This window comes from Ambystoma mexicanum, chromosome 10 (assembly GCF_040938575.1).
Source record: "Ambystoma mexicanum isolate Mex_15411 chromosome 10, UKY_AmexF1_1, whole genome shotgun sequence".
NCBI lineage: Eukaryota > Metazoa > Chordata > Amphibia > Caudata > Ambystomatidae > Ambystoma > Ambystoma mexicanum.
This window is the reverse complement of record NC_090932.1, coordinates 39,570,404-39,591,916: the sequence shown is the minus strand read 5'-3', so window position 1 is coordinate 39,591,916 and position 21,513 is coordinate 39,570,404. Positions and strand designations below refer to the sequence as shown.

Sequence of the window (21,513 nt, the reverse complement as noted above, 5' to 3'; positions counted from 1 at the left end):
GCTTGTTTAGACAAATAATCCACTATCACCCATATTGTGTCGTACTGATCATCTGGTGGTAAGTCTGTAATAAAGTCCATTGATATGTGTGTCCAGATTTTAGTGGGAGTGGGCAATGGTTTAAGTAACCCTGCCTTTTTTGTATGATCAGATTTACTTCGTACACATGTTTCACATTCCTGCACATATTTGATCACCTGTTGTCTCAAATTCGGCCACCAAAAGTATTTTTCCACTAGAGTCTGTGTCTTTTTACTCCCTGAATGACCAGCCAAAGGGGAGTTGTGGCACCAATGCAAAGCCTTCTTTTGGAGTTCCAAAGTGGGCAAATACAATCTTCCATCATAGTAAGGAAGATTCCCTTTAAATGTTTCCAAAGGGTTACTCATTCCCCAACTTAGATTCTTTTGATTCTGCATTGCTTGTTTCACTTGTGTCATCAATTTAGAAATTACTGCCCCTACCACTTTCTCTGCAGGGATTATGGACTTTGTTTCCGATACCGGGTTGTCCAGGTTTTGTTGACGGGATAAGGCATCTGCCTTACCATTTCTTTTTCCTGGCCGAAAAGTCACCACGAAATCAAACTCATTGAAAAATTGAGACCACCGTAATTGTCTTGGGCTCAATGTGTGGGCAGTTTTAAAGTACTGTAGATTCTTATGATCTGTCACAACCAACACCTGATGTTTAGCTCCCAGTAGATAATGTCTCCATTCCAGGAAAGCAGCTCTGATAGCTAATAGTTCTTTATCTGTAATGGAATAATTTTGTTCGCATGGAGTAAGTTTTCGTGAATAATACGCTACTGGGTGCCAACTTCCTTCTGAATCTTTCTGCGATAACACCGCCCCTATAGCCACATTGGACGCATCGGTTTCCACTTGAAACATCTTATCCGTGTCTGGGTGTCGCAACACTGGAGCTGATGTAAATGCCGTCTTTAATTCCTGAAAAGCCTTTTCTGCATCCTCATTCCAACAAAAACTGGTTGCCTTTCTTAATAGTCGTGTTATAGGGGCTACGACCTGAGAGAAATTAGAAATGAATCGTCTGTAAAAATTGGCGAAACCCAAAAAAGACTGAATATCTTTGACACACTGGGGTTTGGGCCAATCCAAAACTGCCTGTACTTTGTTTTTGTCCATAATTATACCCTCTGGGGTCAATATGAAGCCCAAAAACTCCACTCTTTTCACATGAAAGGCACATTTTTCCAATTTCACATATAACTGATGTTCTTGTAATTTCTTTAACACTGCCCGTACATGACTCACATGTTGCTCTTGTGAATTTGAGTAAATTAGAATGTCATCAATGTATACAATAACAAAAATGTCCAAAAACTCACTCAAAACTTCCTGCATAAAAAATTGAAATGCTGCAGGAGCGTTACACAAACCAAAAGGCATCACCAAATACTCAAACAATCCAAACTTAGTTCGAAATGCAGTTTTCCACTCATCCCCTGCTTTGACCCGAATCAAATGATATGCCCCACGTAAATCAAGCTTGGTGTAAATCACCGCTGTCTTCACTTGGTCCAACAATCCAGAAATTAAAGGGAGTGGGTATCTGTTTTTAACTGTCACCTTATTTAATGCACGATAATCAATGCATGTTCTCAAGGTACCCTCTTTTTTAGGCACAAAAAACAATGGGGATGAAACGGGTGATGTAGAATGTCTAATAAACCCTTTCTTTAACATATCATCCAGATACTCTCTCAAATGTTGATTTTCAGTTTCCGTTAATGCATATATTCTACTACATGGTAGCTTAGCCCCAGGTTCCAACTCTATGACACAGTCGTATGGTCTATGGGGGGGTAGTTGTTCCGCTCCTCCTTTATCAAACACATTCACATACTCTTGATATTGCCCTGGAACCTGTGCTCCCACCGCCCCCACTACTTGTGCTGCTGGTGGTTGATCTGCCAAAAACAATGCAGGGCTCACTTCTTCTTCAATGTGACCCATACATTCCGTACTTTCAAAAAATATCTCTCTAGCTACCCAATCAATTCTTGGATTATGCTGAGTTAACCAAGGAATTCCTAAAATAAGACCGAACTGGGGAGCTGCTATGAGATCTAGTATGATATCCTCCACATGGCCAGACTGACACCTCATTTCTAGGGTTTGAGTTTGCTGACAAATGGGTCCCGAAATTAAAGGTGACCCATCCACCGACTGTACCCCTTCCACTTGAGTCTTTTCTCTCAAAGGCAACCCTAGTCTTTTGGCCAAATCAATGTCAATAAAATTTCCAGTAGCCCCTGAATCTATCATGGCTGACACCATCTGTTTATTACAGGCAAAAATCAAAGTTACTAGTATATACAAGTGAGAATTACCTTTTCTTGAAGTATTTGCTACCCACGTGGGGAACTTTTCTACCACTGAGCCTGACACCTTTGTTCCCCCTAAGGCCGGCCCACTCCTTTTCCCGACTCGACCTTGCTCTTATCTCCATTCCCTACCTTCTTAGGAGTATTTGGACAAGTACGGATATAGTGTCCTGGCTGGCCACAATACAAGCATAAATTATTAGCCTTTCTCTGTTCCTTTTCTGTGGTCGATAATGGTCCCCTAACTCCTCCAATCTGCATAGGTTCCCCTTCACTGTTTCTGTTCACCCTACCTCTATCCAATCGTACAAAAGGTACCACCTCGGATTTTTTCCTATCTCCCTTTCGCTCATTCATTCTATGATCCAACCTTAATGCTAAATCAATCATAGCTGTACATGTGTTGGGTTGAGGCTCCACCTGTGCCATGGCGTCCTTTAGTTCTTCCTTCAATCCTTGATAGAATAGAACAGTTCGTTTATTCTCTGGCCAATCTGTTTCGATTATCAGTCTATTAAAGTGGGTCACATACGAAACTAGATCTCTGGTACCCTGTTTTAAAGCCAATAACTCCTTGTCTTGCGCCAATGACACTTCCCTTCGATCAAATAATCTACCGAATTCAGCCTGGAAATTATCCCAATTATACAATAATTGATCATCTTTTTGTACCAAAGGCATCGCCCAAGCAGCTGCATCTCCTGTTAGGTATGAAATCACAAAGGCAGTTCTTGCTTGAGTAGTCTCAAAGGCTGATGGTTTACACAAAAAATGTAATCTACACTGGGTCAAGAACGTCATGTATTTTTTTGGATCCCCAGAAAATCTTTCCGGTGGTGCTAACGGCACACTACTGGGTGCTTGAACCACCACAGTGGGCGTTCTACTTGTAGACGACCCTGCTTCCTCCAATGGTGTCCCTTGTGCTACTAATCCTTGCACTTGATTCTTCAACGTACTAGATTCCTGCCTTACATGTATCAATTCCACCTGAATATCTTGTAGTACCTTTAACACTTCTGCTAAAGAAGGAGGGTTATCCATTTGGCCTGGGTGGTTCAGTACTCCCGAATACGGGGGCTGTTGATTCTGTCAAGATCTCTGAACTTAAGGGAGAGTGGGTTTCAATCCTCTCTCCCGAACCACAGAAGCCAAATGGATCGACCCCTCCCACCGTGGTTGGCACGGGCGCCTGACTTTAGAATTACAGGTAGCCACGTGGCAGCCAATGGGGGGAAGACGGAGTTAGGGAAAGGGGATGGATAAATAAAGGAAAGGAAGGGAGAACAAGACATATACAAAATAAGAACACCTAGTTTAATTGAAGGAATTCTTCAATTATTACTCCTGCAACCTGACCTGACTCCTGAATTCACGTAACCTTACAAAACCTTGTGCGTATACAAAGAAAACCATTTGCATTAGAGAACATGCCTTGTCAATATTGTGTGCATAACCTTGTCCCACCCAGATACTTCATAATTCATGAAACAATGCACTGGGAAGGCACCTAGTATCCATGTAACAGGCTTACTAACAAAATATCTCTCTTGCATTCAGCAAAATTAGCTTCACAAAAATGGGGGCATCATTTGTATTTTACAAATCACTGTCACAGACCAGCGTAAACATAACTGCATTGAAAGTCAGAGATTCCCAAAATCCCCGCCGTATCTCTGCAAGTCACTAAACTTAACACAACTTAACTTTATGGCCCGGGGAGTCATCCGTGACTGACCCGGACCTGAAGAGAATGAGGCAATAAACAAGTTTTCACCGCCGCAGCCCAGCAAGTAAAATAAACATAGGCACCACTTAGCTTTATGGCCCGGGGAGTCATCCGTGACAGACCCGGACCTGCAGAGAATAAGGCAGTAATCAAGTCTTCATCGCCGTAGCCCAGGAATCAAGATTTCACACGGCATAGCAAGCGTGATTCCTTCACGCCTTCTCAGCCTTCTGCTTTGCTCCTGCCTGCTGCCGTCGCCGCCGCCGCCCGTGCTCTCCATTCATTAATCAACAGCACTGAAGCATGGGCGAGCGGCCGTTATGAAGACCCGCACTAATTGCAGATCACTAGCAGCTGTGACCTAACGGCCCCCTGAAACTACAATGCCTACTGGGAAGTGTAGTTTCTCCGTACCTGCTTTCGTTTACTCCACAATCCTTTATTTCTGACATGTACCCTGGAAGAGGAGGGCTGTTCCCTGGAAGAGGAGAGCTGTTCCCTGGATGCCGAGGGCTGTACCCTGGATGCCGAGGGCTGTACCCTGGAAGCAGAGGGCTGTACCCTGGAAGAGGTGGGCTGTACCCTGGAAGAAGAGGGCTGTACCCTGGAAGTCGAGGGCTGTACCCTGGATGCCAGGGCTGTAACCTGGAAGAGGAGGGCTGTACCCTGGAAGAGGAGAGCTGTACCCTGGATGCTGAGGGCTGTACCCTGGAAGCCGAGGGCTGTACCCTGGACGCCGAGGGCTGTACCTTGGAAGCCGAGACCTGTACCCCTGGAAGCCGAGACCTGTACCCCTGGAAGCCGAGACCTGTTCCCTGGAAGCCGAGGGCTGTAACCTGGAAGAGGAGGGCTGTACCCTGGAAGAGGAGAGCTGTTCCCGGGATGCCGGGGGATGTAACCTGGAAGAGGAGAGCTGTACCCTGGATCCGAGGGCTGTACCCTGGATGCCAAGGGCTGTACCCTGGATGCCGAGGGCTGTACCCTGGAAGAGGAGACCTGTACCCAGGAAGCCGAGACCTGTACCCAGGAAGCCGAGGGCTGTACCCTGGAAGAGGAGGGCTGTACCCTGGAAGAGGAGGGCTGTACCCTGGAAGAGGAGGGCTGTAACCTGGATGCCGAGGGCTGTACCCTGGAAGCCGAGACCTGTACCCTGGAAGAGGAGGCCTGTACCCTGGAAGAGGAGAGTTGTTCCCTGGATGCCGGGGGCTGTAACCTGGAAAAGGAGGGGTGTACCCTGGAAGAGGAGAGCTGTACCCTGGATGCCGAGGGCTGTACCCTGGAAGCCGAGGGCTGTACCCTGGAAGCCGAGGGCTGTACCCTGGAAGCTGAGGGCTGTACCCTGGAAGCCGAGACCTGTACCCTGGAAGAGGAGGGCTGTACCCTGGAAGCTGAGGGCTGTTCCCTGGAAGCCGAGACCTGTACCCTGGAAGAGGAGGGCTGTAGCCTGGAAACCGAGGGCTGTGTCCTGGAAGCGGAGGGCTGTACCCTGGAAGAGGAGGGCTGTACCCTGGAAGAGGAGGGCTGTACCCTGGAAGAGGAGGGCTGTACCCTGGAAGAGGAGGGCTGTACCCTGGAAGAGGAGAGCTGTTCCCTGGATGCCGGGGGCTGTAACCTGGAAGAGGAGGTCTGTACCCTGGAAGAGGAGAGCTGTACCCTGGATCCGAGGGCTGTACCCTGGATGCTGAGGGCTGTACCCTGGATGCCGAGGGCTGTACCCTGGATGCCGAGGGCTGTACCCTGGATGTCGAGGGCTGTACCCTGGATGCGGAGACCTGTACCCTGGAAGAGGAGGGCTGTACCCTGGATGCTGAGGGCTGTACCCTGGAAGAGGAGGGCTGTACCCTGGAAGAGGAGGGCTGTACCCTAGAAGAGGAGGGCTGTACCCTGGAAGCCGAGACCTGTACCCTGGAAGCCGAGACCTGTACCCTGGAAGAGGAGGGCTGTACCCTGGAAGAGGAGAGTTGTTCCCTGGATGCCGGGGGCTGTAACCTGGAAAAGGAGGGGTGTACCCTGGATGCAGAGGGCTGTACCCTGGATGCAGAGGGCTGTACCCTGGAAGCCGAGGGCTGTACCCTGGAAGCCGAGGGCTGTACCCTGGAAGCCGAGACCTGTACCCTGGAAGAGGAGGGCTGTATCCTGGAAGCCGAGGGCTGTGTCCTGGAAGCCAAGGGCTGTGTCCTGGAAGCCGAGGGCTGTACCCTGGAAGAGGAGGGCTGTACGCTGGAAGAGGAGGGCTGTACCCTGGAAGAGGAGGGCTGTACCCTGGATGCCGAGGGCTGTACCCTGGATGCCGAGGGCTGTACCCTGGAAGCCAAGACCTGTACCCTGGAAGCCGAGACCTGTTCCCTGGAAGAGGAGAGCTGTTCCCTGGAAGAGGAGAGCTGTTCCCTGGAAGAGGAGAGCTGTTCCCTGGATGCCGGGGGCTGTAACCTGGAAGAGGAGGGCTGTACCCTGGAAGAGGAGAGCTGTACCCTGGATGCCGAGGGCTGTACCCTGGATGCCGAGGGCTGTACCCTGGATGCTGAGGGCTGTACCCTGGATACTGAGGGCTGTACCCTGGATACTGAGGGCTGTACCCTGGATGCTGAGGGCTGTACCCTGGATGCTGAGGGCTGTTCCCTGGAAGAGGAGAGCTGTGCCCTGGAAGCCGAGACCTGTACCCTGGAAGCCGAGACCTGTACCCTGGAATAGGAGGGCTGTACCCTGGAAGAGGAGGGCTGTACCCTGGAAGAGGAGGGCTGTACCCTGGATACCGAGGGCTGTGCCCTGGAAGAGGAGGGCTGTGCCCGGGAAGCCGAGACCTGTACCCTGGAAGAGGAGGGCTGTTCCCTGGAAGAGGAGAGCTGTTCCCTGGATGCAGGGGGCTGTAACCTGGAAGAGGAGGGCTGTACCCTGGAAGAGGAGGGCTGTACCCTGGAAGAGGAGAGCTGTACCCTGGATGCCGAGGGCTGTACCCTGGATGCCGAGGGCTGTACCTTGGAAGCCGAGGGCTGTACCTTGGAAGCCGAGGGCTGTACCTTGGAAGCTGAGGGCTGTACCTTGGAAGCCGAGGGCTGTACCCTGGAAGCCGAATGCTGTACCCTGGAAGCCGAGACCTGTACCCTGGAAGAGGAGGGCTGTACCTTGGAAGAGGAGGGCTGTACCCTGGAAGAGGAGGGCTGTACCCTGGAAGAGGAGGGCTGTACCCTGGAAGAGGAGGGCTGTACCCTGGAAGAGGAGGGCTGTACCTTGGAAGAGGAGGGCTGTACCCTGGAAGAGGAGGGCTGTAACCTGGATGACGAGGGCTGTACCCTGGAAGAGGAGGGCTGTACCCTGGAAGCCGAGACCTGTACCCTGGAAGAGGAGGCCTGTACCCTGGAAGAGGAGAGTTGTTCCCTGGATGCCGGGGGCTGTAACCTGGAAAAGGAGGGGTGTACCCTGGAAGAGGAGAGCTGTACCCTGGATGCCGAGGGCTGTACCCTGGAAGCCGAGGGCTGTACCCTGGAAGCTGAGGGCTGTACCCTGGAAGCCGAGGGCTGTACCCTGGAAGTTGAGGGCTGTACCCTGGAAGCCCAGACCTGTACCCTGGAAGAGGAGGGCTGTACCCTGGAAGCTGAGGTCTGTACCCTGGAAGCCGAGACCTGTACCCTGGAAGAGGAGGGCTGTATCCTGGAAACCGAGGGCTGTGTCCTGGAAGCCGAGGGCTGTACCCTGGAAGAGGAGGGCTGTACCCTGGAAGAGGAGGGCTGTACCCTAGAAGAGGAGGGCTGTACCCTAGAAGAGGAGGGCTGTACCCTGGAAGCCGAGGGCTGTACCCTGGAAGCCGAGGGCTGTACCCTGGAAGCCGAGACCTGTACCCTGGAAGAGGAGAGCTGTTCCCTGGAAGAGGAGAGCTGTTCCCTGGATGCCGGGGGCTGTAACCTGGAAGAGGAGGGCTGTACCCTGGAAGAGGAGAGCTGTACCCTGGATGCCAAGGGCTGTACCCTGAATGCCGAGGGCTGTACCCTGGAAGAGGAGGGCTGTTCCGTGGAAGAGGGGAGCTGTTCCCTGGATGCCGGGGGCTGTAACCTGGAAGAGGAGGGCTGTACCCTGGAAGAGGAGAGCTGTACCCTGGATATCAAGGGCTGTACCCTGAATGCCGAGGGCTGTACCCTGGAAGAGGAGGGCTGTTCCGTGGAAGAGGAGGGCTGTTCCGTGGAAGAGGAGGGCTGTTCCCTGGAAGAGGAGGGCTGTTCCCTGGATGCCGGGGGCTGTAACCTGGAAGAGGAGGGCTGTACCCTGGAAGAGGAGAGCTGTACCCTGGATGCCGAGGGCTGTACCCTGGATGCCGAGGGCTGTACCCTAGAAGAGGAGGGCTGTACCCTGGAAGCCGAGGGCTGTACCCTGAAGCCGAGACCTGTACCCTGGATGCCGAGACCTGTACCCTGGAAGCCGAGACCTGTACCCTGGAAGCCGAGACCTGTACCCTGGAAGCCGAGACCTGTACCCTGGAAGCCGAGACCTGTACCCTGGAAGCCGAGGGCTGTTCCCTGGAAGAGGAGAGCTGTTCCCTGGAAGAGGAGAGCTGTAACCTGGAAGAGGAGGGCTGTACCCTGGAAGAGGAGGGCTGTACCCTGGAAGAGGAGAGCTGTACCCTGGAAGAGGAGAGCTGTTCCCTGGATGCCAGGGGCTGTAACCTGGAAGAGGAGGGCTGTACCCTGGAAGAGGAGAGCTGTTCCCTGGAAGAGGAGGGCTGTTCCCTGGAAGAGGAGGGCTGTAACCTGGAAGAGGAGGGCTGTAACCTGGAAGAGGAGGGCTGTACCCTGGAAGAGGAGGGCTGTACCCTGGATGCCAAGGGCTGTAGCCTGGAAGCCGAGGGCTGTAGCCTGGAAGCCGGGACCTATACCCTGGAAGAGGAGGGCTTTACCCTGGAAGAGGAGAGCTGTACCCTGGATGCCGAGGGCTGTAAAATGGAAGAGGAGGGCTGTACCCTGGATGCCGTGGGCTGTACCCTGGAAGAGGAGAGCTGTACCCTGGAAGAGGAGAGTTGTACCCTGGAAGCTGAGACCTCTACCCTGGAAGCCGAGACCTGTACCCTGGAAGAGGAGGGCTTACCCTGGAAGAGGAGGGCTGTACCCTGGAAGAGGAGGACTGTACCCTGGAAGCCGAGACCTGTACCCTGGAAGCCGAGGGCTGTACCCTGGAAGCCGAGGGCTGTACCCTGGAAGAGGAGGGCTGTACCCTGGAAGAGGAGGGCTGCACCCTGGAAGCCGAGGGCTGTACCCTGGAAGAGGATAGCTGTATCATGGAAGCCGAGACCTGTACTCTGGAAGAGGAGGGCTGTGCAGTACCCTGGAAGAGGAGGGCTGTACCCTGGATGCCGAAGGCTGTAACCTGGATGCCGAGGGCTGTAACCTGGAAGAGGAGGGCTGTACCCTGGATGCCGAGGGCTGCACCCTGGAAGAGGAGGGCCGTACCTTGGAAACCGAGGACAGCAAGTGTAGTCTACATCTGTCTTAGTGAGGTTGTGCAGGATTGTGTAGTGTGGAGGTTTGCCACTGTACACAAATCAAATGAACAGCATTAATAAACACAGGAGTGGTTAGGCTTAAGGAGAAAGTTCAAGCCAGGAGCAGGACTATGTGTTCCTGTAACGCAGTATCCTGACGCCGCTGTGCCCCCTCTCCCCCCCGCACTCCTACATGAATACATTCATGGAATATTTCCTGCCGTCCTCCGTTCCAACCACTGAAAGTGCCAGGTACTCACCAATTCTCTATAGAGCGGGTCCAAGGTAAACCAGAGCGCCACTGCACACCTCTGCCCGCGGGTCACCGCTTTCACCCCGTGAGGGTTCTCTCCTCCAGACGAGAAGCCGACCAGGCGCCCACATCTGGGCTTGATGGAGGCCTGCAAGGCAAACCCACAAGGAGGCAGTGTTAGAAGGCCTGGCAGGCAACCACAGGCATCTTACATGAGGTGACGCTCCTCTGCACTCTGAAGCTATGCCCAATTCCCAGCTTGGCTTTCTGCAGGGCCTGGGTGCCTACCCCAGTGCCAACTCCAACGAGCTGCCTCCCCTGCATGGGGGCAGACCGGCAATAGGGACAAGGGCCAGAGGTGGGGTCCTCCATAGTCAGAAACCCCCACACCACTCCTCACCCGTAACCCACAAAACAAACATACATATTTAATTTCCCACAAAGTAAAGCTGTTGAAGTGAATTATAACGGAGTCATGGCCCTCATTCCTTGGTTGGTGCTAGTCATGGCGCTATTAGCACCATGACTAGCACCAATACCTGTACCGCCACCGACTTGGTGGTATGGGGACTTACCGGTCCAGTCCAACCTTGGCGGGACCGCTAAATCCCCATTTGAAAAGCCATTCCCCATTCCCATTTGAGCCCCCATAAGGCTCAATGGGAAGAGGGAAGGCATCAATAACAGTACCGCGAATTGCGGTACCGTTATTGACCCCGGTATCCCTTTGCGGGTCCCATCCATAATGCCTGGTAACGCCTGGTAAAACCAGGCGTTAAGGTCGGGGCTGCAAAGGGATTACCAGCACCGGTGTCATTACCGGTGCCCGGCAGGTCGTAATGACCCCCATAGTCATCAATTCATTGCAATCACTTGATTGGTCATTCCCATTTCACATAGGGACCTACAGGCACCGGAGCTACAGAGTAATGAAAACCACAAAGCGTGAGTAAGGGGTGTACACTTCCCCCTCTGCGAAGCTGGGGGCTCAGTACAGCCTTGTCAGGGGAGACGGCTGAGGCAGGCTGGGTCCAAGGTCCGGGGAGACGCCTGTTACCGGATCTCGGACCCGGCAAGAGCCGGCCCATTGACCTGCGCTGACTGTGACCCCATCCAGTGGGAGCCAGATTGTGGTCTGTGATGGGAAAGCATTGGGGAAAAGGGTGAGGAGGCGGATAATGGGAGCCAGCTCCATTCTTTATCTTAATCAAAAGATCAAGGGACAGGAGTAAAAACCCAACACTGCATCAAAGGGATCTGTACTGAGGCCACCACGAGGAGCTCTATTCCATCACAAGCAGCTCTATTCCATCACAAGCAGCTCTATCACAAGCAGCTCTATTCCATCACAAGCAGCTCTATTCCAACACAAGCAGCTCTATTCCATCACAAGCAGCTCTATTCCATCACAAGCAGCTCTATCTATTCCATCACAAGCAGCTCTATCACAAGCAGCTCTATTCCAACCCAAGCAGCTCTATTCCATCACAAGCAGCTCTATTACATCACAAGCAGCTCTATTCCATCACAAGCAGCTCCATTCATTATCTTAATCAAACGATCAAGGGACAGGAGTAAAACCCAACATCAAAGGGATCTGTACTGAGGCCACCACGAGGAGCTCTATTCCATCACAAGCAGCTCTATTCCATCACAAGCAGCTCTATCACAAGCAGCTCTATTCCATCACAAGCAGCTCTATTCCAACACAAGCAGCTCTATTCCATCACAAGCAGCTCTATTCCATCACAAGCAGCTCTATCACAAGCAGCTCTATTCCACCACAAGCAGCTCTATTCCACCACAAGCAGCTCTATTCCATCACAAGCAGCTCTATCACAAGCAGCTCTATTCCATCACAAGCAGCTCTATTCCATCACAAGCAGCTCTATTCCATCACAAGCAGCTCTATTCCATCACAAGCAGCTCTATTCCAACACAAGCAGCTCCATTCATTATCTTAATCAAAAGATCAAGGGACAGGAGTAAAACCCAACATCAAAGGGATCTGTACTGAGGCCACCACGAGGAGCTCTATTCCATCACAAGCAGCTCTATCACAAGCAGCTCTATTCCATCACAAGCAGCTCTATTCCAACACAAGCAGCTCTATTCCATCACAAGCAGCTCTATTCCATCACAGGCAGCTCTATCACAAGCAGCTCTATTCCAACCCAAGCAGCTCTATTCCATCACAAGCAGTTCTATTCCATCACAAGCAGCTCTATTCCAACACAAGCAGCTCTATTCCAACACAAGCAGCTCCATTCATTATCTTAATCAAAAGATCAAGGGACAGGAGTAAAAACCGAACACTCCATCAAAGGGATCTGTACTGAGGCCACCACGAGGAGCTCTATTCCATCACAAGCAGCTCTATCACAAGCAGCTCTATTCAATCACAAGCAGCTCTATTCCAACACAAGCAGCTCTATTCCATCACAAGCAGCTCTATTCCATCACAAGCAGCTCTATTCCAACACAAGCAGCTCTATTCCAACACAAGCAGCTCTATTCCATCACAAGCAGCTCTATTCCATCATAAGCAGCTCTATAACAAGCAGCTCTATTCCAGCACAAGCAGCTCTATTCCAACACAAGCAGCTCTATTCCATCACAAGCAGCTCTCTTCCATCACAAGCAGCTCTATCACAAGCAGCTCTATCACACGCAGCTCTATTCCAACCCAAGCAGCTTTATTCCATCACAAGCAGCTCTATTCCATCACAAGCAGCTCTATTCCAACACAAGCAGCTCTATTCCAACACAAGCAGCTCCATTCATTATCTTAATCAAAAGATCAAGGGACAGGAGTAAAAACCCATCACTGCATCAAAGGGATCTGTACTGAGGCCACCACGAGGAGCTCTATTCCATCACAAGCAGCTCTATTCCATCACAAGCAGCTCTATTCCATCACAAGCAGCTCTATTCCATCACAAGCAGCTCTATTCCATCACATGCAGCTCTATTCCAAAACAAGCAGCTCTATTCCATCACAAGCAGCTCTATTCCAACACAAGCAGCTCTATTCCAACACAAGCAGCTCTATTCCATCACAAGCAGCTCTATTCCAGTACACGCAGCTCTATTCCATCACAAACAGCTCTATTCCATCACAAGTAGCTCTATTCCAGCACACACAGCTCTATTCCAGCACAAGCAGCCCTATTCCAGCACAAGCAGCCCTATTCCATCACACGCAGCTCTATTCCATCACACGCAGCTCTATTGCATCACAAGCAGCTCTATTCCATCACAGGCAGCTCTATTCCATCACAAGCAGCTCTATTCCAACACAAGCAGCTCTATTCCATCACAAGCAGCTCTATTCTACCACAGGCAGCTCTTTTCCAACACAGGCAGCTCTATTCCATCACAAGCAGCTCTATTCCAACACAAGCAGCTCTATTCCAACACAAGCAGCTCTATTCCAACACAAGCAGCTCTATTCCAACACAGGCAGCTCTATTCCAACACAGGCAGCTCTATTCCAACACAGGCAGCTCTATTCCAACACAAGCAGCTCTATTCCATCACAAGAAGCTCTATTCCATCACAAGCAGCTCTATTCCATCACATTCAGCTCTATTCCAAAACAAGCAGCTCTATTCCATCACAAGCATCTCTATTCCATCACAAGCAGCTGTATTCCAACACAAGCAGCTCTATTCCAACACAAGCAGCTCTATTCCAGTACACACAGCTCTATTCCATGACACGCAGCTCTATTCCATCACAAGCAGCTCTATTCCAGCACACACAGCTCTATTCCAGCACAAGCAGCCCTATTCCATCACAAGCAGCTCTATTCCATCACAAGCAGCTCTATTCCATCACAAGCAGCTCTATTTCATCACAAGCAGCTTTATTCCAACACAAGCAGCTCTATTCCAACACACGCAGCTCTATTCTAGCACACGCAGCTCTATTCCATCACAGGGAGCTCTATTCCATCACACGCAGCTCTATTCCATCACAAGCAGCTCTATTCCAGCACAAGCAGCTCTATTCCAGCACAAGCAGCTCTATTCCAGCACACGCAGCTCTATTCCAGCACAAGCAGCTCTATTCCATCCCAACTGGAGCTCTTTTGCGGACGTCAAAGATTAGCTTTTTTTGTTTTTATTGTTAAGGTCTGTCAATACGAGATGTGCTTCCTGTATTCGTTGCAGGTTCTTGGCAGGCTGATATTTCAGTTTGTTTGGCCCATGTCTCCTGAAAGGGTCTTTTTACAGGAGGCTTTTCTGTAAAAACAGCGGAGGTGGCACTTGATCAGAGATAGAGGTCAAGGGGGCTGCACCCTTTGTCCAATGCTCCCCTGTGGCATGGAGGCGCCACTTACATCATCAAGTTAAACAGCTGCAAATGCTCCTCGTGAACGGGGACGGCGGTTTAAGAACCAGAAATTCTCCTGGACAATGCACACACAATAGTCTGCACTAATGCTTTGCTTATTATATTCAGAATTCTAATGTGAAAACATGTAGTGTCACAGTGACTATCAATTCCCACCGTGGCCACTAGATGGCAGAAGCGTCCATTTTATCGACCTTGCACATCGAATGGTTCGAAGTCGGACATTCAGACACTGGCCGTTTCTGCGCAGGTCCCTTTTAGGCCAACCGGAGTTGCTGGAAACCGCATCCTATTTGTGTAGAGAGTGTTTAGTTCCAGTACGGCTCCATGTACTGAGAATGCAGTGTTTGCCTTAAATATACGGTCATCCATAGCACTGCATGTATCAGTGCCAGGATCGCAAACTGGGCCACGTTGGCCAAAAATGTGGCCCGCGCTAGCATTTTGTGTTTTTGCTTCGGCCATGGGCCTATTGCCCTGTAGGCCAGTCCGAGTTTGATCAGTGCTTAAGATGACAGTATATGCAAGCTAACCGGGGAGGAGTTGGTCCGGAACAAGATGGAGCAAAAACACTGTCTTGCCGGAGCACCATTCCATGTAGATCTGAGGCCCAAACCCTCACAAGTCCAGGAAGCTCTCTGCCCCCGCCCAACTCTCCCAAAGGCACATGTTCACAGACTGCATCTGAAAGTCGTCCTTTGCTCGGCAGCCCAAACTTCAACAACGAAACTGTCCAAAGCGGTGCATACATGTGTCTCATGCTTTGCACACATGTCACTATCAGGGTGAGCATTCCGACAGAGGAAACGAGCACCGCACCCAGTGTGCATTGCATGCTCAGAAGGAATGAACATTTGAATTAATAGCACAGGTTTGTTTGATACATTCTAATGTTCCCAAAAATATCGGAATTACCACTGATCACTCCCAGAAAGGGGCTTATTAATGGTAATTGAAAAGGCTAAACTTATAGGTAACTGTCTTCTTTTGAATTTGAAAGGCATATTTTTATTAGGCACACAGAGGTGCACTTTGCCATTTGGAGAACAGTGGGCAACCTAACACTGATAAATTGCATCAGCGGAGTACGGAACATACCTAAGTATGCAGTTCAAAGGTCGTGGGACACAGAATACTGCCCCGTGTGTAGGTCGTGGATCACAGATGCAGATTTTGAAAGACGAGAATGTGCAAGAAGGTGGCTTAATCTCTGGTGATAGTTGCTACTCTGATGGAGAGAGAAGAAACTGGCTAATAGATTTCCCAACAGGCCGGCTTGGCTGGGGAAGAGCCGGTGGCATGTCACACTTGCCACGTATGGCACAGCCTCGGTCCCAGCTCTGGTCGCCTTTACGGATGGGTACTATGGAAATAACCTTGCTTCCTCTATAGATCACTCTTGCCCTACCCCTGTGCAGCCAACCATGGGGTTCATAGGTTAAGTCATATAGCGGCATGAGTGTAATTTTAAGGGGCGGGGGCATGGGTTTTCCCAATTTTTGTGGCACAGCATTTTGGCAGGTGCCCTTTCATTTAGATGTCATGTCCTCCCAACATTTTCAGCAAAGTTACTCCACTGTACAGAAGAAGGGCATATAACAAGGTGTGCACCGTCACAGGAAATGCAGTGAGAAGCACTGCCCCCTCAAGGAGATGCTTACTGTCACCGTCTTGGCATCCATTTCTGTAAAGACAAACTCGCCGCCATCGAAATCCCCGTTCAGGTACAGGAGGGCGCTGAAGACAAAGGCAAGGGATTGTTATTAAAAGGCTTTTCTCATTTGTACCAAGCAATCACAGTCGAGCAATGGTCTTGTGAGAAACCATCCAGGTAAGGCCTGGTCAGCAGAGACAACATTTGTCAACTTTAGATCATAAAAGAGGTAGAAACTGAGCAAGAGCATCGAAGGAGACCTATGATGAGGAGTGACTTCTGGGTTCATGGCATCATTGACGTGCCTAAATTCATGCAAGAAATACACCTCACCAGGCATTAACTTACATTAGCACCTGGGCGGGGGGAGCCAGCCAATCACGTGGCTAGGAACGTGGTCTTGAACCGTCGGTGTAAACCCGCGTTCCGAGATGCCTGACGGCTGGCTCCCCCTGCTGCCATCTTCCCCACCCCATCTGCTTTTTTTTTTTTAAATCCCCCGTCCAAACTTACCGTATTGCGGCTTCGCCAGCATTTTCCACCACAGACTCACCTTCCTCTCTTTGCAGAATGGCTGCCATGGAAAGGGAAGAGGGGCTCTGTACGGCGCCCCGCCTTCCTTTTCCATGGCGGCCATGTTGGTAAAGGATTTTTCTTTGTACAACGGGATGCTGCGCGCGGCACATTGTAGGAAGGAAAATCCTTTTGTTTTTGGCACCCCGGGTTGCCACTTTGTTAACCCGGGGTGCTAATGGCCTTAACACCCGTCCCACCCTGCCGGATTGGGTGTTAACGCCACATACAGTGTGCACTTTATGTTGAGTGAAGATGGAACCCCTCCTCCTGTAAGTGGCGCTTTAACCCTTAGGTCAGAAAAATTCGAGAAATCCACACACATTTTCTGGACAATAGCCAGTGCTTCATTCGTAAGAAAATAAGTGCCACGGCCCAAATATTTTCTAGCATGCTTGTGACACTGCGGGTGGTCAGTTCTCTGCCATTGCTGCCACCACACACAGCTGCTTCCTACAGTGCCAATACATTTGGGGTTAAACTACAGCTCACACCTACTCATTGGGGGTGATGGATGCTTGGGCTATCATTACTTCATAATCAGTATGAGTCTGAGCCAGGGGGTCAGAAATAAGTGCCGGGGCTGAGCCCTGGCAAACACCCCCACAAATTAAGCACAGACTTTAGCACATCACCAAATGCAGTCTACAGGAGTCATGGAAACCGTCTAGTACCCGCCTAGCCCAAATACCCCGAACTAGCCTAGTCACTTTTATTCCAATTCATTTAAATACAACTAAATAATGGATACAGGTGGTGATTTAGACATTTTGTAGGATTCTTTTTGGCATGCAATGTGCGTAAAAAAGAATTAAAATTGCAAGCTAGCTTTCGCAGCGGCAATGGACTGTGGCCTCCCAGGGCACCATTTGAGAGACCCCGAGGGTAGAAGGCTCCAACCCACTTTTTTTTTTTAAGAGGGTGCGGCCCCTCCACACCCGCTGTGGATTTTCAAGAATTAAAAACAAGAATTCTTTGCTGTACCCACTTGTAGTAAACAGTGCACTAGGGGGCGCTCAAACACAGCTCTCTCGGCTGAGAAGCAAGACACTTGGCCACAAGACTACACAAATGTCTCATGATGATGCCGTAAAATGCCTTATATTGAACTTCTGCTACACGGACATGTTTTATTCACAGATTCATGGGTATAAAAGGTTTATAAAAGGTGTGCGCCTTTTATATTTAGCCAGCCGTGTTATAAATAAATCAGTACTCGGGACAAATGCTCAGTTGTCCTGAGTACTTTCTTCAGTGGGGGAAGAAATGTGCTTATTTCACTTTAGGAATGCTCACTACCTGTGGCGTCACTTCCCATTGCACATGTCAGAGTCCTCAACAGGCGGTCTAGACAACCAAGAACACAAGGACTACACAACCAAGAACAGGAGGTCTAGACAACCAAGAACACGAGGGCTACACAACCAAGAACACTAGGCCCACACAACCAAGAACACAAGGACCACACAACCAAGAACCCAGGGGCTACACAATCAAGAACACAAGGACTACACAACCAAGAACCTAGGGGCTACACAACCAAGAACACAAGGACTACACAACTGAGAACAGATGGTCTACACAACCGAGAACACTAGGGCTCCACAACCAAGAACACAAGGACTACATAACCAAGAACAGGAGGTCTAGACAACCAAGAACACTAGGCCCACACAACCTAGAACACAAGGACCACACAACCAAGAACCCAGGGGCTACACAATCAAGAACACAAGGACTACACAACCAATAACCTAGGGGCTACACAACCAAGAACACAAGGACTACACAACCAAGAACACAAGGACTACACAACTGAGAACAGATGGTCTACACAACCGAGAACACTAGGGCTACACAACCAAGAACACAAGGACTGCACAACCAAGAACACAAGGACTACACAACCAAGAACCCAGGGGCTACACAACCAAGAACACTAGGGCTACACAACCAAGAACACAAGGACTACACAACCAAGAACACAAGGACTACACAACCAAGAACACAATGACTGCACAACCAAGAACCCAGGGGCTACACAACCAAGAACACTAGGGCTACACAACCAAGAACAGGCGGTCTAGACAACCAACACCACAAGGACTACACAACCAAGAGCACAAGGACTACATAACCAAGAACAGGCGGTCTAGACAACCAAGAACAGAAGGACTAACCAACTGAGAACAGATGGTCTACACTACCAAGAACACAAGGGCTACACAACCAAGAACACAAGGGCTACACAACCAAGAACACTAGGGCTACACAACAAAGAACACTAGGGCTACACAACAAAGAACACAAGGACTATACAAGCAAGAACACAAGGACTACACAACTGAGAACACTAGGGCTACATAACCATGAACACTAGGGCTACACAACCAAGAACACAAGGACTACATAACCAAGAACAGATGATCTACACAACCAAGAACACTAGAGCTACGCAAACAAGAACACTAGAGCTACGCAAACAAGAACACTAGGGCTGCACAACCAAGAACACAAGGACTACACAACTGAGAACAAAAGGACTAACCAACTGAGAACAGACGGTCTACAATACCAATAACACTAGGGCTATACAACCAAGAACACAAGGACTACATAACCAAGAACAGATGGTCTACACAACCAAGAACACTAGGGCTGCACAACTGAGAACAGATGGTCTACACAACCAAGCATAATAGGTCTACACAACCAAGAACAGGCGGTCTAGACAACCAATAACACTAGGGCTACATAACCAAGAACACAAGGACTACATAACCAAGAACAGATGGTCTACACAAACAAGAACACTAGGGCTACACAAGCAAGAACACAAGGACTACATAACCAAAAACAGATGGTCTACACAACCAAGAACACTAGGGCTCCACAACCAAGAACACTAGGGCTACACAACCAAAAACACTAGGGCTACACAACCAAGAACAGGCGGTCTAGACAACCAAGAACAGGCGGTCTAGACAACCAAGAACAGAAGGACTACACAACCAAGAACAGACGGACTATACAACCAAGAACAGAAGGACTATACAACCGGGAACAGACGGTCTACACTACCGAGAACACTAGGGCTATACAACCAAGAACACAAGGACTACACAACTGAGAACAGAAGGACTAACCAACTGAGAACAGACGGTCTACACAACCAAGAACCCGGGGACTACACAACCAAGAACCCAGGGGCTACACAACCAAGAATCCAGGGGCTACACAACCAAGACAAAGCATGGGACCGCAGGCTCAGTGTTTAATTCAGAGTATGATCTCTGAACTTTGGGGGTATGTTATAGTTTTATAGGCCTTGCCCAGGGCCATACTAGGAGTTATAGGCCCTAATGACCAAGTTAAAGGACTCCGCGTAGCAAGGGCATTTAATGAGGTATGAGGGCCCATAACCACGGTACGGCCAGAGGGCGAGGTCTATAAGGCTATTAGAACCCATGGCCAAACACAAATAAAGTTTATGTAAAAAAAAGAAAATACAATTCCAGAGTGTTGTGTGCCTTTGATTGTGACTGATTGTAATTCATGTTAATAGGAAACAAAACATGTTTTGGTTTTCTATATATATATATATATATATATATATATATATATATATATATATATATATATATATATATATATATATATATATATATATATATATATATATATATATATATATATATAACACTAACACTATTCTAAGGCTGCAGCTCCCTCTAGCAGTGACAACAGGCAAAGTGGGCAGTCTCTGCTGCGCATGACTGCATCGGATAAACATGCAGCTGGCCTTTTATCATATAGGATTATTATTTTCATTCATTTAACTAACAAATGAAAAACGGGCCCCATTTGTAGGAACATGTAACTTTGAACAAGGCCGCTAGATGGGGGTGAAGCGCTGTTAGTGCTCGACTTTCTCAGCTAAAAAAACAAGCAAAGGGAAAAGTGACCAATGGGAAGGGTTATTGACCTGCCCAGGGTTCTAATATTCTTTACAATACTGAAAACATTGAAAGTAAAACAATGACAGCATTTCTGTTAATATCCGAAAGAGAAAATGATGGAATACAGTGAATTGGACAGTTTTTGATGAACTAGACCATACAACATTGTACTATGGATGAAGTTCCTTGTTTTTAATTTTCTATGAACATTTTGTTCATTTCTTTGGAAAATCACTGAGTGATCCATATCTCGGGGACCACACACTTCCTATGAAGGTCAATAAAATCAAAAATAGTTCCTCTTTGAAATGTGGCCCCAAGCTCTTTTAAAACAAAACTGCTGACTCCAAAAAATGAGCAGTCCAACACCCCATGCCTAAGGACAGGAGTCCCCATATACTATGAGGAATCCTCTGTGAAAACTACTCTTTGAGGTCACCCATTAATTGGTACTAGAATAAGAATTAGTCTCCACAAAAAACAGTGGATCCCTGAAAAGTGTTCATGTGTGTTAAAAACATTGTGTTCATGTGTGTTGAAAACATTGTGTTCATGTGTGTTAAAAACATTGTCCTAAGTAACACTCCGGAAAAAACTTTGAGGTACAATTCATCATCTCCATGAATGTGATTAAGCATGACCTCGAAGGTGCCCAGTCCTATTTCTACTCTAGTGCGATTGTTTCACTATGATTTAGGTTACAGATTAGGTTGGTGGCTGTTGTGCTTTAATTATGGCTTCACTAAAGGTGCAAGGCATTTTACTTCATTGTTTAGACCAGTACCTCACCCTTTTTTGATAGCCATTGGGGTACCACAGCGTGTTTTTTTAAATCCTGCTCCCGGCCATTTTGGTTTCTAGGACTTGCTTTGTCTAGGTGGCCTTAAAATGGCAGTACGGATTGGACACTAGTCCCAAACCTAATTCTCTGTGCCACCTGCCCCAGTTCCAGCCGCACCTCTTCCAACCAGCAGAGCCTAAGTCCTCCAAGGACAATTATACATTTTAAAACATTGCCGTTCTGACGATGCGGGCTCTTTGTGAGCTAATCATGGCTGCCTCAATACTGGTCCTGACTGGTTTAGGCTGGTAGAGGTCCTTGGGGAAACCCTCTCACTTCCTCTGGGTGTGGCATTTTGCCGGAATGGCAGTACCAGTGACCCGTCTCT

The 21,513-nt window shown here is 49.2% G+C and overlaps 1 protein-coding gene across 3 annotated transcripts in view; it reads right to left on the bottom strand.

Annotated features, from left to right (window-relative positions):
* P3H2 (prolyl 3-hydroxylase 2) overlaps nucleotides 1-21,513 on the bottom strand; it is a 460,038-nt gene that overhangs the window by 17,326 nt on the left and 421,199 nt on the right. For all 3 annotated transcript variants that reach the window (XM_069617454.1, XM_069617455.1, XM_069617456.1), the window contains exons 13-14: nucleotides 15,820-15,895; nucleotides 9,807-9,947 (exon numbers count right to left, since the gene is read on the bottom strand). In XM_069617454.1, the coding sequence (XP_069473555.1) occupies nucleotides 9,807-9,947; nucleotides 15,820-15,895 (217 nt within the window). The remainder of the gene's footprint in view (nucleotides 1-9,806; nucleotides 9,948-15,819; nucleotides 15,896-21,513) is intronic.